This window comes from Erithacus rubecula (genome assembly GCF_903797595.1).
Source record: "Erithacus rubecula genome assembly, chromosome: 4".
Lineage (NCBI taxonomy): Eukaryota > Metazoa > Chordata > Aves > Passeriformes > Muscicapidae > Erithacus > Erithacus rubecula.
This window is the reverse complement of record NC_136686.1, coordinates 47,317,030-47,335,597: the sequence shown is the minus strand read 5'-3', so window position 1 is coordinate 47,335,597 and position 18,568 is coordinate 47,317,030. Positions and strand designations below refer to the sequence as shown.

Genomic DNA, 18,568 nt, shown 5'->3' with positions numbered 1-18,568 from the left:
ACTGAGATTTACACAGAAATATATACACAGTGGGTTGAGTTCCCAGTTTCAAGAGAACCTTAGTTAACTGCTCCTTGCTGTTTATTTTCACCAACTTCTATCCTATTCTTTTGCCAAAGTCTATTTATCATCCATAATCACATTTCCCTTCTTACACATCTACTTTGCCTGAGTTCATGGACTTTAAATGCCTACTTTTTTCATTTTTAAAAGCATGCAGTGACAGAAGTTGGTATCATTCTCTGCACATACTCTTATTACTAATGCACCTATCTGTTTTTATTCACCTGACACTACTTGCATGGTCATGCAATGGAACACTGCTTCTCTTCTCTTCATGGCTCTGGAAAGCTACCATATGACAGCCACAGTGTTTCAGCCTAACCCAGGGGCTGAAGTAAAATCTTTTTTCCATTTTTTTTTTTTAACAGTGGAAAGGAGGAGGAGGAAAAAAAATAGGCATAAACCCCATCTTTCTGTTCAGTGCTGCTGCATTAAAGGGCCACTGAAAAAAAGCCAATCTGTGAAACCACTCCAGTGACGGACCTTTTTTTGACAAATGTACAGAAAACATGAATCTGAGGAGTTGAGGTTCTTTTATTTTACACCTAATACAATTCAAATTTAAAGGATTACTTGCACAAAAAAATAAACACATTTGGTATAAAAATTTATTGTCACTTTAACACCTTTTTTTCTTCTTATAGCCCCCGCCTTCTTGGAGCAGAAACATATAAAGACTAATGGCACAAGTTTGTTTTATTCTACAGCATTTTTTTTTTGTTTTTACATACTCAAGTATCCTAAAGGACAACAGCCCGCTGTATACAAGAACCATTTTCTTCAGCCTGCTGAATTAAGTTTCATAAAGAACCAAAGCTATAAAGGCATTTTAAAAACCACTGTCTCTTTTTCCTTTCAGAAGCACTGACTTTTTGCACTATTAATATACATAGTGTTACGTAACAGCTCTTGAGTACAGTACATGCAGCAGAATATATCTGTTGTATATAAAACATACATTTAAAATCTTGACTTATCTGAATTTTTGGAAGATTGAGTAATTGTAGAATGCCCACTGCTTAAAGAAAATGGTTTGATAGTACAAATGTCTGCATATGTTGGCCACTGGAATAATCCAAGGCTCACTGGAATAGTATCTGTAGCACATCAAGGTGCGTAAATAATTTACCTACAATATTCAAACATGACTTAGCAAAACCAATAGTTCAAGATCTTATGACTGGGGGCTGGAACTTGAAGATCTTTACGGTCCTTTCCAACCATACCATTCTATGATTGCTCTGTTACTCTCCAGTGGTTGCAAGAAGTGTGGTGAGAGTTGCCCCTCTCCTCCCAAGTCCTTTATAAAACCTTTAATATGCAATATTTTTCCAGATGAAGGAACTTATTTATGTCTACTGCCTCTTCTCTTCATTGCAGCTGTACACTGTGGACAGTACCATTTCCCTTTTGGTGCTTCTGTCAGTCCAACACATCCATAGTGGAACCACTCAATAGGGCACTATAAAAGAGTTAAAAAACATGGTTTGGGACTTGGGTTTTTGTTTTTCAAAATGCCTATCACAACTACAATTTTATGAAAACGAAAAATAAATTGAAAGCATAGATTCTGCATTTCACATAAGTCACAGGACAAAACAAGGAGATGGAAGGATCTGCAGCATACACTCAGTACACTAAGAAAAATTATACAAATTCTAGGAGTCATAGATGGACTTGGATGACAGAGCAAAGTAAGTAGGTTGTGCTTTGAAATAATTATTTTGTCAGAGTAAGCTTATCACTTCTGTTTAAATGTAATTGTATCAGTAAATACATGATTATATTTAATTTCCTTTGAAAACTTTTTTTATTTTAAAAGAACAACTCATTAGCAGTAAAACAGGTATGAATTCACAGAAATCAAGAATATTTTGAAGCAGGGAATTTTTCAAACTTCTAGCAAAGGCTGAAGGTTTCTAAAAGACCCTAGCTTGTTTGAAGAGGTGAGAACGTTCTTGAAGGATGGTTCAAATCATATGCACTTTACTCTAAAAAACTCTACTCAAAAACAAACTCTAAAAAAACCCCAACTCCTACAAGCAATAGTTATATGCACAAGCCTCTCATAAACCTTTAGAACTTTGTTACTTACATCTTGGTTATCACAGCCTACCATTTCACCATAGGACACCTAGTAAAATAAGAAAAAAACAACTCTTAGCAATTAACATTTTGAAAGGACCAACATCCAAATTTCTTCCTCTGAGGAGTTTTTCCACTAATATCAGTAACAACATTTTACTTTTGTTACATAACCCAAACACCACATATTTATAGTGAATTGATTTTCAAAAATTGTTTATGCAGAAGAAGATACATCTGCATATTCTAGATTGGATAAAAAAATAAACTCACTGTGAACCCCCTCAATTTTTAAATTTAATTATTCCTGAAGTCTCCATTACCGGATTTAAAACTCGCCAAGGACATTACATCTTTAAAAAATTGACTATTTTTGCTTCAACAGTTCATTATTCACATCACCGGTAAGTAAAAAAATACAGATCAGAAGTTCAAGAGTAAAAGTACAGATTTTTCTCAAAATTAGCATTCAGAGAAGAAAGTTCAGCTACATCAAAACAGCAGCTGTAGCTGTACTTCAATTTGGAGGCTATCCTTACCTGATTACAAATACAGTAACGTGGTTCATTTGGATCATAGGTCCAATCAACCTGGCTATTAGAATCAGACTCTGGTATTACAGCTGTTTGTTGAGACAGTTCTTGTGCCAGTGCAGATGAAGAAGAACATGATGATAGAGAGGAAGAAGAAGATGATGAGGAGGACTGCTGACTTGACGATTTGTTGTTGTTTCTGAGGAAGAGTAAAAAAAAGGAAAAAATACATTATTTATTTCCTGCCAAGTGAAAGAATCACTAAACAAGTACTTGGTTGACTCTGAAATACTGCAGCATGTAAATCCCAAAGCTATCACTATCACATTTCATTCAACCACTGCAAGCACTGGAATGCACCCACTAAATGCTCTTGGAAAAGGAAACAAGTCATACCAGCCTACAAGTGCAAGACACGCTGTTCTAATCAATGGAATTTAACAGCTCTGAACTGTCAAGTGGCTTTAAAAAATGCTTTTCTTCACTAAGTTTTCTATCAACAGCCTTGGTGTCAAATCCTTATAAAAATTATGTTACCAATAAAATAGGAATTTACATATAAATAATGTCATATGTCATATACCATAGATAACTGTTTTGCAAATGACTGATTCTCTGTTAATCTCCACTCAAGCATCAGCAATCACTCCATAGGAGTGGTGCCAGAATAAAATTTCTCTGCATTTGCTTATAGGTCAGACCTGACACCCAAGATATTCATAGATGAAAAATGCTTCTAAAACAGCATTATTAACTGAGTTGTGAACATACACAAAATTGAATGAAGAAAAAAACTCAAGTAAATTTAAAAGGATGGGCATTTTGAGACAAATTCTTCCAAGTTCTGATTGTTGAATGTGTTGAGACATTGTGTTGTTAGAAATGTCTTAAAACTTCATTTCAATCAGAAATAAAATTCATCCCGTGTTCTAGACAGTCAGTCATTGGAAAGTGACACATTTACTTGAAACTGGCATCAATTAGATCTCCAGATTATTTCAAAACCATCTACAAACCGTTGCACAGTAATTCCCAACATTTGCTGTTAGATCTAATCTCTCCAAAACAATAGAAAAATGCGGGAAGACACTTTGTCCCTCAGATAAGAAAGCAAATCAATGGAATGAGTTTGCTTAAAAAGAAGTGGGAGACTAAAGAACACAGCCCTGAATAAAAAATGGCCAACAGGCAGTAACTTCTGCTGATTCCCCTCCACAACCATTAAGTAAAATGTACTTCTAATATGGCCCATGACCTTTTAAAAGAAAGCTCAGCTGTCTTAAAAGTTATAATTGCAGTCAACAAGTAAGAAAACCTACTTGCTTTTTCTGCCACTTCGTGAATCTGAGGTTGATGAACTTAAGGTCTGAGTTAATGTAGATGCCAGAGCTGATGATGAATATCCAGCTGAATCTCTGGATAGTGAGAATTCTCTTCCAAGCTGGAAATCATTGTTCTTAAATGCTTCATAGCTGGCTTTTAGACTGGATGTTCGTCTTCCCTCCTTCATCTGAAAGGAATACTGGCACTGTGTCAGATTGTGCAGTAAAGCTCCTGCATAAGGCTGCTAACTGCTAATGATATGCACAGGTTCACTCGTCACCTTGTTAGCGAAATTATGTACAACAGGCAGTTAAATGTGTGAGAATACCTTCCAGGAAAAGTCAGAAAACAAGCTGTCCCTTTAGGCAAGTTATACAGGATGAAACTGTCATATTTTAATAAAGTTCTAATATGAGAACTGACTCACATCAGCTGAAAGTGATCATGGGAATTCAGATTAAAAAAAACAAAAAAAAAACCCAAAAAAACCCCCCAAAAAAACAAAAAACAAACAAAAAAAAAACCCAAAACAAAAAAGAAAGCAGTCACTAGCCTTTCTTCTTAATCTTAATAGGATGGCAGAATGACAAGAATATTTTGACATTACCTGTGCTGTGGCTTGCACTGCTTGAGCTGCTGCCATGGTAATTGCACCGGCCCCGGATCCTGAAGATAATGAGCCCAGGTTATATGATGCCAATGGTTGAGAAGAGTTTGTATTGTATGCATTGTTTGAAGAGGATGATGAATTACTGTTTCGACACCCTTGATGAATAGAACACATTTATGAAATTCAAAATGAAGCTAAATTCCTTTGCAATTTAAGAAGAGTTATATGACAACCAGTGAAAGAATAGGAATTCTGTTTATGCATCAGAGTAGTCTAATCATTTGGAAAATGGTTTTAGAGGTAATTAGACAAAGCTAGTATTTGTTTATGGGGGGGAAAAAAAAGAAGTTTGTTCCCTACCTATCCTCATATGCAAGGAGTCCTTTTAGAAAGTCAGCTCTCACTATGATACTCAGCTATTGAAGAACAAATGCAGCTGCTATACCTATACCTACACTGAAACAATTCTTTGTATAATCTCTCTCTATTCTCCACTATAATCAACAAGAAGAGGGTAAGAATGATTATGCACCTATACTGTGTCTGAGGTAAAACTTTCAGCAACCTTAATTCTAAAAAGTACAGATCAGTTTTAATGCTACACAATTTCCAGGGTCATCTGCAGAATGACAGCTGCTCAAATATAGCTACATTTCATTTGCAGGCTCATATGAAGTTTCTTCAAAAGAAAATTGAAATAGACATTACTGAAACTATTTAAAACTGACAAACATTACTGAACTCCAAAACAAGGTAGTTGACTTACTCTAACTCCTTAGTCTTTTATTTTCAGAAAAGAAACTATGAAACTCCTTAATACTGAATATAGGCAGAAGAAAAGTTTTGGTTTTTTACACACTATTCAAAAAGACTTCTATTTTGACATAGACAACACATGAAAGAGTTTTGTTTTTGGACCAACTCTCAAAAAAAAGGTGTGAAAATTATTTTCCCTCACTTTGGAAATTGTGGTATGCATTTTTTTGTGAAAATGCATTGATCTCTTATATTTATACTACTAGCTGAATGAAACTGTACTGTTATCTTCCTAAAAGTGTAACTAGAAAGTAACAGCCATTATACAGCTGTGAAATGACAACAAAGCAGACACACTTCATGGACAATACAGATGAGTAAAAATGCCTGCAATTTCTCATGTTTCAAGTGACTGAAAATCCTAGGGAAAGGTGTCTCAGCCTTTGATTGACTGGCTGAATGGCAGATCCCAAAAGGTCTAGATGACAGGGTCTAGAAATTCAAAGGGAAGTGCAGTGCACCTGGAGAGTAATAACCCCATGCAGAGCTGTGGGCTGACATGCTGAAAAGCCACCCTGTGGAGAAGGACCTCAGGGTCTTGCTGGACAACAAACTGTCTCTGAGCCAGCAGTGTCCCCTGGGGTTAAGAAGGCCAATGGTGTCCTGGGGTGCATTAGAAAAAGCACTGCCAGCAGATTGAGGGAGATGGTCCTGATCCTCTACTGAGCCCTAGCAAAGCTGCATCTGGAGTGCTGTGCCCAGTTCTGGGCTCCTCAGGACAAGAGACATGGAGTTCCTGGAATAGGTTCAGTGGAGTGAAAAAAAGATGATAAAGGTACTGGAGCACCTCACTTATGAGGAAAGGCTGAGGGAGATGAGCCTGTTCAGCCTCCAGAAGAGATGACATTACTGTCTATGAGTACCTGAAGGGAGGGTGTCAAGGGGATGGAACCAGGCTCTGCTTAGGGCACCAAAGGGCAAAAGACAAAAGGCAACAGGTAGAACCTGATCACAGGAAGTTCCAACTGAATATAAGGAAGAAATTCCTTACTATGCAGGTGCCCACACAGAGGACAGGTAACATAGAAACAGGCTGCCCAAAGAGCCTGTGGAGTCTCCCCCACTGGAGATATTCAAGAACTGTCTGTACACAATCCTTTGCAATGTGCTCTAGGATGACCCTGCTTGAGCAGGGAGGCTGCACCAGATGACCCACTGGGGTCTGTTCCAACTTTACCTATTCCATGATTCTGTGACTTCAGAAGACTAACTCACAAATATAATTAAGTTTCTCTTCTTCTGATTAAAAAGCAATGAAATGAAAGACAACTAGGATTACCTGGTGTATTTTCTTTAGATGCATCTGATGTCAGAGTAGATAGAAGAGCTTCAGATTTAAACTTCTTTTCAGGAACATGATCTGTTGTACTATGGTGAGAAGATGGATTGTGTTTCCTTTCTAAATAAAATAAATGAAGGGAACTTAAGTATAAAATCTATTCAGCTTGAAAGTCAAATTACGCTAGCCCTTTCAACTAATTCCCACCAGCAAAGCCTATTTCATTCTTGCACTTCTTCTTTAAAGACATTATTAGCATTTATTATGTTTTGTTTTCTCCCTGCTATGATGGACGGAAAAATGTTCTGAACCATCTTTTTCCTGATACTACTCAACAAAAAAACCAAAGGAAACATAAAAAGTAGCCATCTTTATAAGTTTCAAATACTTACTCTCTACTGGAGTGTGAGAATGGGAGTGATGGTTATTCACAGGCTGTGCTGGCGTATCCAGCTCCAGAGACCCTAAGAGGGAGGTAAGCAGGACGTGAAAATTGAGAGCTGGCACTGTTTCAACTTTTACATACTAAAGGAATCTTTAAAACATTAACCAAATCACAATGCAGTTATATTTATTTTAATTGAAAAAAAAATTGCTAGAGTTGAAAGCCCTTTCTACAGTACAACCAGGAGCCAGTGAGATTAGTTCTCAAGTAAAAATTGGTGACTGCTACTGTCCAACTGTTGGAATCAAGAACTTAAAACCAAGGCAAGTAAGAACCAACAGCGTTGCCCTCAACATGCCACTTACTGAAATGAGTTGCAGAATGGCTGCACCAAAACTACTGACAATCTACACCAATATGAAGACTGAACAATGTAAACTGTATGAACAAGGAATCTTGTCCTACTGAGTCCACCTTGTCACATTCAGTCAAAACTCAAGAAACAGCCGTTTCATCTTTCAAGATGATTTAACATTCAAAAGAAAAGGCTGCAGATCATCATCCAGATTTTCTTAACATTCAAAAGACACACAGCAACAGTACAAAAAACCCAAAACCAAACAAAAAACCCCACAAAACCAACAAAACAACAACAAACCCCACCCCTATCCTCCCCCTAAAAAAAAGGAAAAAGTCAGACAAGCATAAATCCAAGTCTATATCTAAGAAGAAAAAATTCTTCTAAGATGAGGCTAAATAATCACAGCACAGGAGAGACTTTGACTATAAATTTAGAAAAATATACAATATTTTGTGTGTCAATTTCTAACAAAAAAGATTTTGAAGTAGTTGCAATACCAATTTATATTTTCACAGAACACAAAACAAGAAAGCAATTCACATTCATTTTTCAAAATCTGTAGCTTCAGCATTTCTTTACCTCTTGCAGTACTTTTTGAAAGCACTAACATATAAGAATATATAATACATAAGTATTACAAAAGTTTAAATATAATTATTCTAGAAGAGGAAAGCACAAGAAGCTATTTTGGCTGAGTGAACTTCCATTACATTTTGAACTTGCCCAAAGGCTGCCCTCTGGTGGGACTTTATGTATCTACTCTGAAAGCTAAAAATATTAAGTCACCTACTTTTAGCTTCATTTAAAAATAAAGGAAACAGAACTCTCAAACCAAGCAAACCTTAAAGATGCAACATGCAGTCTAGCATTTCTCTATTTTGAATTATTGAAATCCTATCTAGCAACATCTCCAAACACATGGTTCAACAGAAGGTAGCATCACATCCTAAAACTAGCTGAGATTTAAACTAAAATAAACTAGTCCTTTTCTGTAACTGCTAGTCAATTAATAGCATTTAGAGTTTCCTTTTTTTGTGTCTGTTATTTGTAATAGAAACTACAAATAAAATAGGCCCAAACTCACAGCTTATATAACACAGTCACAAAAAGTTCCAAGAAAAAGTACTTATTCCTAATATCCCCAAGTTACTTAAGTCAATTTTCACTATCTTTGGCTATGAGGACAGCCACTACCTCCATAACCACAACAGCTAAATTAACTTGTACATTTATCACAATCACATTTGAATTTGATGTCTAAATGCTGATTAGCTAGATTCTTCTACACCAAGCTGGCAAAAAAGCTGTAACTTTACATTTTCATTTACATTCTGAATACCAGTATGGTTGCATTTAATGTGCAGGTTTCTTACCTAAAATGATTTTCCTTCACTGGCCCATTACAGAAAAGCCCATTCTCAGCCATTTAAAGAAGAACCACCAAGTACATGGAAAACTAAAATAATGACCCTCCTTAGTTTGGTAGCCATCAGTTCAAGGAAGAAATGGTTCCCTTGCAACTGGGTAGGTGGCATGCTTAGACCAAAGTACTTGGCTTTATATCTATAATCATTAAAATAAAGTTTAAAGAATAATATATCTTACTGTAGCAATTCACAAGGACAACAGCTGTATGCAAAAATTATTCTATTGCTCAGCTCATTAATCTGTATTTTGATTTCACTGGAATAAATTGAGGTTGAAACTAAAATTTGAGAATCGCTGATGAAAAGTGGGCTAAAACACAGGTGAAAATACTGGCAGCTAACAAGTATATGATACTTTAATTCTGCAAATTGACAGAAAGTTTGTCAAGTTCTTAAAGAAAATCATGCATACTTACGTCTCTCTAATATTTCTGTAATTCCAGCATTATCTGCTTCAAGTTCCATTTTGAATTTAGCGAGTTCCTGGTCCAGTTTTCTCAAATGACGGTCTACCTGTTAGATGAAGCAAAAATAAATAGCATCCACTTCTGGAACAGGAATATCTACATTCTCAATCTTGGGCTTGCTATGCATTTCCCTTCCAGCAATTTTGTGCCACACAGCACTAAGCACAATAATGCACAGAAGTGATCTTTTTGGTCATCTCCACTTCCCTCACTCAGCAAAGACACTGCAGTTAACACCAAAACAGCATAGGCAGAGCTCCAAGACACTTCTTTTCAGAAATAAAGATGAATAAGACTTGGAGGTGCTCTGCTTATGCAAACACAAAGGACAAAGAAAGAACAGTACATGACATGGACTTTAGTAGAAATTGGGCTGCTTCAGGGAAATTGCAAGTTCTGAACTGAAACCTGTGTGCAATTTGTGTGCCATTATAAACACCGGTAAATTTGGTGTGTACTGGGTCTTAACTGAAACTGGGGACTCCTGTGTGTTTCAGCAAATTATGACATGCTCTTGGGTATTAAAAATTAGCCAAAAAAATTCTCAACTCACTATCACGAAAAGAAACACTGCATTCCAAATGCCTTCTACATCTGCAATCATAGAGCAAAATTTACCGTCTTTATTGAAAACTGGGAGGCTTTTCCAGTTACCAGCTAAGCAAAAGAGAAGAAGTTCCAACTTCTACAACAAACTTTTGGTTCACTGTAGTGAAACTAAAGCAGTTGTTTTATGTCTTCTATATTTGAGTGTAGTCTGACTTGCAGGTTCTGTTCTCTTGAGGAATGTAAAATAAATATACTTAAACTTTATACTTTAAATCACATGCCATTCCTCTCTGGGTCTGGCCATCCATCCAATTTTTTACCCAATGAATAGTGCACCTGCCCAAGGCATGAGTAGCCAGTTTCTCCAGGAGTGTGCTGTAGGAAACAGTGCTAAAGATTTTAGTAAAGTCCAGGTAGGCAACATCCACAGCCTTTCCCTCATGTACTAAGCAGGTCACTTCATCGTTGAAAATTGAATCAGTCAAACAAGACCTGCCTTTTCTAAACCCACACTGCCTGGGCCTGATCCCCTGGTTGTCCTGCTTGTGCTGTGTCATGACACTCAGGACCATCAGCTCCATGACCATACCCAGGACTGAAGTCAGGCTGACAGGCCCTGAATTCATTCCCTAGATGCTCTTTCTGACCCTTCTTGTACATGGGCATTGCATTTGCTAATTTTCAGTGAAGTGAGACCTCTGTTGAACATCCAAAAGTGGCTCAGTGACCTCTTCCACCATCTCCCCCAGAGCTGTGTGGTGAATCCCATCACAGCCCTAGACTTGTGTGTATCTAAGTGGCACAGCAGGTTGCTGACCTCCCTTGAATTATGGGGACTTCATTCTGCTCCCCCCCAACACTTCTTCCAGTTCAAGGGGCTGAGCACCCTGAGAACAACTGGTCTTGTTATTAAACATTGTGGCAATGAAATACCTGCCTTTCTTCATCCTCTATCACTATATTTACCTCTGTATCCAATAAAGGATGGAGATTTTCCACAGCCCTTCTTTTATTGCTGATATATTTTTTAAAATATTTTTCTCTTTCATAGCAGCAACCAGATAAAGTTCTACTTGGGCTTTGGCTCTTCTAATTCTGATCCTATACATTTAAGATTTCCTTTTTGAAGAATGCCCAGCCTTCCTGGACTCCTCAACACTGCATCCCAAGGGATTCTCTCAACCAGGCCAAAACCATGCATTAAAACCTTATGATGTTTAATACTATTTCTGTTTAATATTTAAGTGACACTTACAACCCAAAACCCCAAAAATTCTTGAAAGTCAATAAAACATTAACTGTTTCTTCCAGCAGCAAAACATCTGTGTACATCTGTATGTGGATTACTCAAAAGTACAGGCAGCATGGCTGCAGCACTCAACAATGCTTAGAATTTCCTAGGGTATAAACTCAGGGAATTCACCACAGGTAATGTGTCCACTTACCAGATCATATATTTGATTAGCCAGTTGCACTTTTTCATCTGCATCTTCCAAAGCCTTATAATAATCCTGTTATGAAAAGAATTATTTTTAAATTATGAATGCAACTGAACTAATATCAGTAAGTTTAAACTACTGTTAGGAAGCACAAAATATAAGTCAAAAGGACAAATTTAAGTCATTTTTCAGAAAGACTGCGAAATTTTACTGTAAACAACCATCATCTGAAATAGGTATCAATTTATTTTCTCTGTTTTAGAAAAAGCAGAATTATAAGATGGAGACACTTCCAACTAGACTGATATCTAGATTTCTACAAGAAATGCTATGAGAAATGAAATAATCTTGGATTTATTTTACATTACACAGCATCATGGTATGGACTTAAATATGATTGTGTCTTCTACTCCAGGACCACCATAAATCCTAGTGCTCTTCAACATGATGCTGAAGCACTCTGTGGGGAGGCCTTTCCAGCACTCTAGTTAAACCAAGGTAATACTGTATATCACTTAAATTACTTTTAAAAAAGCTTCTTTAACTCATAACTGCATTCTACATAATTTGACTAAAACAATCCAAAAGTCTCCTCTAACCAACAAAATTTCACAGATGAAACTTTTTTAAAATGTCTATTTTAATTGTTTTTACTTTATATTTGAACAGATTTTACTGCCTTTTAATTCTCAGCTTCCACTGAATAGTATCTTATGCAAAAACTACCTGAAATTTTTATTCAACTAAAGCCAAAAGCAAATTTTTTATTTATTCTAGTTAAGTCAGAGCTCTGGCTTTTTTCTTTTTCAGAATTTAAAAATCTATTTGCATTAATTAAACAAGAAAACAAGCCTTACCCAAATTAGGGGCTGAAGTAGCCACTGTAGGAGACTAGAAAGATTTTTCCTGACAAAATGATGGACTACATTGCTAACAATACCACCACCAATGCTCAAATATTGAAGGATAACACAGAACACATTCATATTCATGTTCTTACTCCTCCCTCTCTCAAGCTACACAGACCATATGAATAATGTGTGGAACATAGGCAGAAAATCCCAGGAAATGCTGAATGGAAGCTTGAAAAGTACCCTCTAAAAGAAAGCAAATTAACTTGGGCAACTTCATGTCACACAAACAGAAAAAAAAATCTGAGTTCAAAATTTAGTACCAGGCTTCCTCATCACTTCAGGATTACATTTTTTTAAATGCTAGCAAGTGCTCAGTAAAACTTGAGAGAAATTCTTCATCAAAAACACCTTTCACTCACTTTTCTCCTCCAAGGTAGTTCTATCCACCTCTGTGAAAGCCCAAGGGAAGGCACAGTTCTGAACACTTAAATCTCCCATCAATCATAAACTATTTTTCCTAAGGCTGTCTTAGTTTGCAAAAGAAAAAACTGACCCATTCTTGTGATATTCTTACTTTTTTGATTGATGTCATTTGTTCTTCTCTCCATTCAGGTTTGTTTTTCTTTGCATTCATAAAAAATTCATTTACCCTCTGCTCAAGCTGATCCATTGCATCTGTAGCATAGGAAGAGATTGAGACAAAGGTTATCTTCTCATGTACATAAACATTAGAAAATAAGGGGAAAATTTTTTCTCAAACAAAGTTGACAGGACTGAGGTGCAAACTATTAGAGAGGAAAAAAAAAAGAAAAAACCAAAACAACCAAGCAACAGTGGACAGTGGAGGGAAATATTTACCTTAATTTCCAAGAAGCAGAATTGCATTCTGGTAGGATTCTCATCAAGGTTCTTGTGCTCTCCAGCATGGGACAGGCAGGACTCCAAGTTCTAAAGGTTTTTTGTCCCTAAGAGCAGTGGTAGTGACTTAAAGCACGACCCAAACTCCTCACCCAGGGCTCTAGACTGCTGACTTTGGAACATTCTAGCCAGTTACAAACTGAGCAGGAAACAAAATGTTCTCCTAAGAGAAATAGTCAAATAAAACCAAATAATTGAAAAAAAATTAGTGTCTCAAAAAGGCTGACCAACTGAAGAGCAAAGTCACTGCCTTTAAGTCCAGGGCCTTTCCATTGCTTGCTAGGAAGGGTCAGGGCAAATTGAAAGCACTCACAAATTATTCCCTCCACCCCCAGAGGAGTAAATGCACTGAAGAAGTATTATTTCGATGGGACTCTCTCACTTCCATGAAGTTGAGAAATATTGCAAGGGGGAAAAAAAATAAAACCACCCATTTTCTAACATGAACTATCGCTAGAAAGGAAAATATCAACCACAAATTATTTTTTTTCATTTCAGACAGGAACAGGGATTCCCTTCCCCTTCATCTCTACCCTTCTCCCACTGAGTTTACTATTTCAACAGCTGGCCACTAGTGCACTCAACAGCTTGCACATTTCCAAAAACATGCAGGTGCCTCAGTCAAACTAGCTTGAACAGCCTTGCTAGTGTCAGGGTAGATGACAGTATTGAGGTTTTTTTCCTAGCATTCTCAGTGACATTGCCCAGCTATCCGTTTTAAATTAAATGTGACATGTATGTATCACCTACAAACTTCAGGCTCTGGCTACAAAACACCTAAGAAACTTTCCAGGAACCACCATTAAAACTGGATCACATCTTGCCAAAACAATATGCAAATTAATTAATTAATTCAATAAGCTCATAAATCCGTAAGTATGATTTACTCTTAAAATCCAAGAGGCCAAAAGTCTTCTCAACTCTGTGAAAATTCACAGCTAGGATTAACTATTTACACAAATAACCAAAAATTATTCCTACTAAACAATCAAAAATATTCATCATTCTTCCTTCCCTGTGCTGGGAACATTCACCATCAAAGCCAAAAGGAACCTAACAACTGACTGTACAGAGCACCATTAATCCCAAGCTGTAACAGTCGTGACATAAGTTCACATCAACTTTATTTAGACCCAGACAAAGTCATTGAACAATTCTGGAGTAAAACGGGCCAAAGTGGGATAACCTGAGCAATAAGCATTTTCCACTTGCACCACATAGAGAAGATTAAAAAGCCTGAGAGGCAAGCAAGAAGCACACACTTTATATGGAGGCTTCTAACATCTCTAAAGATGTTACATCTTTACATCTCAAAGAACTCTAATTTGTACCAAAAATCCAACAGACAAAATGTTCTATTTCCTATCCTGTGAGAACAAACATCTTAAGTGTTAGTAAAGAAAAAATGATAAAAAGTATCTTCCCTATTCACTTTTTATTGAGGACATGTTAGCAGTCTGTGTGAAATTGCCTAGGGGAAAATTTCCAGAAACTTAGTCTCTTCTGAAAGAGCAGAAAAGGCAAAGGCAAGTGCAGGTCAGATCTATCAAGTTATAGGGAAAGTTCTCTCTGCTACACTCAAGTTTGGATATTTTTTTCTCATGATACTATATTCTGAGATACCAATTCCTTAGATCAAATTTCCCAAGAGAATTGCCAAAACTTCTACGAGAACAGTCTTTTTTTCCAGATGTTGACATTTTACCATGAAAACCTGATAATTCATGAATTTAACTTGAACAGAGAAACATTTTATGCTTCATGTGCAGCTCAGTTAAAGCCCAAGAGTCAAGTCCTAGCTCAGATGATCTTTGCTTTTTCCACAGTAATCTTATCAGAATATACAGCAGATAGACACGCTTTATTTTTTCTTCCAACTACAAATAGCAGAACCTGCCTCATTAGGAGTAAATGTGGTCCAAACAGAACAGAATACAAAGTCAGCAATGACACTAAAGCAGAGCAGCAGAGATATCTCTGAATTACAAATCATGTGATTTTCTGGGACAGTATCACTCATCAAAGTACTGATTTCAAGTACTTGTGAGACACCAAACAACCTCCAGGTTTGTAGTGTTCATCAGGCAGTTGGGCAAGTGATGCTGAAGAGGTGCAAGTCCAGAAGTTTCATAAATGTATTAGGACATTCAAATTGTTAATCACTGGACAAGAATTATAGAAGTACCAAGGTCTAAAAAATTTTTCTGTACACTGAAGTTTGGTCCATTGTCATTTATTACTTCCAGTAATACAACATGGAGTGTTATTTGTTATTTTCAGTTAAAGCAGATGAAATGACAATCTGCTGTCTTGGTGTTGCTAGTTGCCTCAGCTCTCACATACATCTAAAAAAAACCCCTATTATCTTTTTTGCCTTCTTATGGAACAGAAGGAAAATATATGAACTTATTCCAAATGATCCAAGTCATGGAGCTGCCCACTCCTCTCATGATGCCCCCTGGTGATAGCGACTTCAGAAGTGTTATCTCCCAGAAGGAGCTATGACTGTTCTCACAACTTTAAGCACTGAACCCAAGACAACCTTTGGGTCATAATATACAAAAAAATCCTATCAATAATGCCTGTTAAACAGACCTGCTGGGTTCACTAAAGTAAATATCCAACAGGAATACTTCAAAGTATTATAGAGCAGTTCCCACTTAGTGCTACATTTTGTATGCCATACAATATTCCCTTGTTATTTCAATCTCTGCTCTTTCTCTCATTCCCCTTTACAATAGACTGGCCCTTCCATATTAATGACTGCTCTCTTCTTTTGTGCAGTAGCAGTTTCATGAATGAATACTTTTGGATCACAGTTATAGGTAACCATATTAATTATGCATTAAATGACTGCAGCAGCTACCCAGGGTGTTACAGGACACCCAAGTCCCAGACGAGATTGCATTAGGAAAGATGAAATGGCAATGCATCCTGAAAACAGCCTAAGGCAGTGTATCACATCAGGATATAAACAGAGAGACACAAAGTGGTCTACAAAGGAGCCTGAAGTGTACTTACAAATGTATTTTGTGTAATATATTTATACAAAAGTAGACCTTTATATAAAATGTAATTTGTATAAAACCGAAAGTATACTTATAAAGTAAATTTGGATGCGTGTCAGCTAGGGCACAACGGGCCGAGCAATAGCAACTTTCCATACACTGTTATTAGGGAGCTGGCTGGAAAGTTTCAGAGAGAGCACGCCGCTGCCTACTGGAAGGAGTGGGACATAACTCATGTTCCAAACCACCATCACTGCTCTTAGGGATCAAAAATCTGAAGAGTTTGGGACGTGCCACCGAAAATGCCCTTGGGAGCAGCACAAGTCCAGGAAGGCGGCTCGGGGCGGGCGGGGCTGCAGCGCCGGGGCCGGGGCCGCGCTCCCGCCCCTCGCTCGGCGCGGCGGCTCCGCAGAGCTGCGCCCGCGGGAGACGAGCCGGCCCCGGGCCCGAGCGGCGCCGCTGGAGAGCCGGGGCAGGGCTGGCGACGGGGCGCGACCGCCCCGGGGCGGCGCGGGGGAGCGGGCGGAGCTGCTTCCTCGAGCCGCAGCGGCGCCGCTTCGCTCCCTCCTTCCCCGCCTGCTCGGCCGCGCCGCCGCTGGCGCCCTGCGGCGGGGCCGGTGCGGCGGGCGGGGCGGGGCGGAGCGGGGCGGCGCGCAGGGGCGGGCGGAGGCGCAGGGGCGGGACTCACGTACTCTGCACCTGCAGGTCCATCTCGCGCATCTCGGTGAACCTGTCGCGCAGATCCATGGGAAGCTGCTCGATCACTGCGGGGACACGGGGGAGCGGGAGAGAGGGGGGAGGAAGGGGGGGAGCCAGTCAGTCACTCGCTGCCGTGGGGGAGGGGGGGCGCCGCCTCCTCGCCGCGGCTTCCCCCGGCTCCCCCGCACCGGCCGTGCCCGGCCGCCCGGCGCCCCCGCAGCGCACACACTCACTCTCCAGATAGTCCTCCAGGTACAGCATGGCGGCGGCCGGGCCCGCGCCCAGGGGCTGCTCGAGAGCGGGCGCTCGTCCCTTCCAATATGGCGCCGCCGCCAACAACACCAGCGCCTCGACTCAGCGAAAACAAGATTGGCGGCGGACGGCGCTCGCCCCGGCCGCGCCGCGATTGGCTGCTTGGGCTCTGACGCACACCGCGGCCCGCGCTCTGCCGCGCGGCCTCACGGGAACTGTAGTCTGTGCCGGGCGAGCCGGTGGGAGGCTGCGCGTCCCGCCAGGCATTGTCATTCCGGCCGGTCCGCGGCCGTTCCCCCCATCCCGGGAGCGTTCCCCCGATCCCGGGGTCATTCCCGTCATCCTGGGGCCGCGGGGCTCTTCTCCGGGAGCAGTTTTCCGTCCTCCGGAGCGTCCCCGGCGTGACTTCAGCGCCGCAAGTCAGGCGGACGGAAAGGGAAAACTTGCAGCTTCTTGACCAGTCTCGAGGCTTTTGTTTGTCCGTTGTTGTTTTAAATGTTCGCAGCCGGTAATAGGTCATTAAAAGCGTAAGAAGTGGTAAAACTGATGAAATTGCTTCACGGCACAAGGTAAAAAAGCTGCTCCGTTCAGCACAGGTGCCAGGTGCGGACAGCATTAGGAGAGAATGACTTGGCTTTAGAATTTCTGTTCAAAGTGCAGAACTAAAATGGGCTGACAGCACTGATTGCCATCCAGTTACAATGCTCCTTAATTCACTTTTACATGTTTGGGTCTGCGGTTTTTCACACAGTTTAATTCCCCCGAACAGCTTTTTTCATCACTCTTCTATTGCTGTTATTTGCTGCTTTAGGCATGGACTGATACAGACGTTTTTTGCCTGGAGAAAGAAATTTTTGGGGCTTGCATGTTGTCAGGTGTAAGTGCAGGACCATAGGAATTGTGGTAGCAGATGAGCTTTGCTTTCCACCGTGTTTTTTGTTTCCATGTCTTTATCTGTGCTAGATGTATCCAAGCAAAAAGGAAATAAATGCTTAAGCCAACTATGAGTAAAACTTGCATGGGATGTTTTTGATGGTCAAGATCAATGGAAAGTGGTGCTTTTCTCATGTTTGAAGTTCACGCATTGTGAGTAGTTAAAGATGACAATTTTGGAAAGTTGTCTACATTGTCTACATAGATTTTACGAGGAGCAATGGTAGTAATGTATTGGATACACATGGATACAATTCGATACACATCGTATAGCAAGCAAGTTGAGGGCTTTTAATTCATTTGTCATTAAATATGGGAGAGAATGTAAAAGGTTTAAGAATAAACTTTTCAACTTTATGAAGAGTGCTGCTTTCAATGTGGTTATTTTCCATGCTCCATCATCAGCCATGTAGTCCGCACTTCCAAACCAGAAATATCAACTCCTCTCATACATAGAAATGGGGACAGATTTTAGATGGTCATTAAGCTGAGTTAGACTTAGTGGAAATAATCTCTCTATTATTGCTCATACAGATCGCTTTCCTGTGCAAGTTCTGACACACTAAT

General features: G+C 39.3%; 1 protein-coding gene across 4 annotated transcripts; it reads right to left on the bottom strand.

The window, feature by feature from the left end:
* Positions 1-579: 579 nt before the first annotated feature.
* On the bottom strand, positions 580-17,210 carry ING3 (inhibitor of growth family member 3). 4 transcript variants are annotated; one of them, XM_079303064.1, is made up of 12 exons: positions 17,050-17,210; positions 16,810-16,881; positions 12,766-12,866; positions 11,344-11,409; positions 9,299-9,395; positions 7,102-7,173; positions 6,710-6,829; positions 4,612-4,769; positions 4,001-4,191; positions 2,688-2,880; positions 2,159-2,197; positions 580-1,525 (listed from the first exon to the last, which is right to left on the bottom strand). In XM_079303064.1, exons 1-12 carry the CDS (start codon positions 17,075-17,077, stop codon positions 1,409-1,411), a joined length of 1,254 nt encoding a protein of 417 aa, XP_079159190.1. In that variant the 5' UTR covers positions 17,078-17,210; the 3' UTR covers positions 580-1,408. The 4 variants fall into 4 exon arrangements, with proteins under 4 accessions (XP_079159190.1, XP_079159191.1, XP_079159193.1 ...); XM_079303065.1 differs by having other exon boundaries at positions 4,612-4,670; XM_079303067.1 differs by lacking the exons at positions 16,810-16,881; positions 17,050-17,210 and adding an exon at positions 13,050-13,178 and having other exon boundaries at positions 4,612-4,670.
* Positions 17,211-18,568: the final 1,358 nt, after the last annotated feature.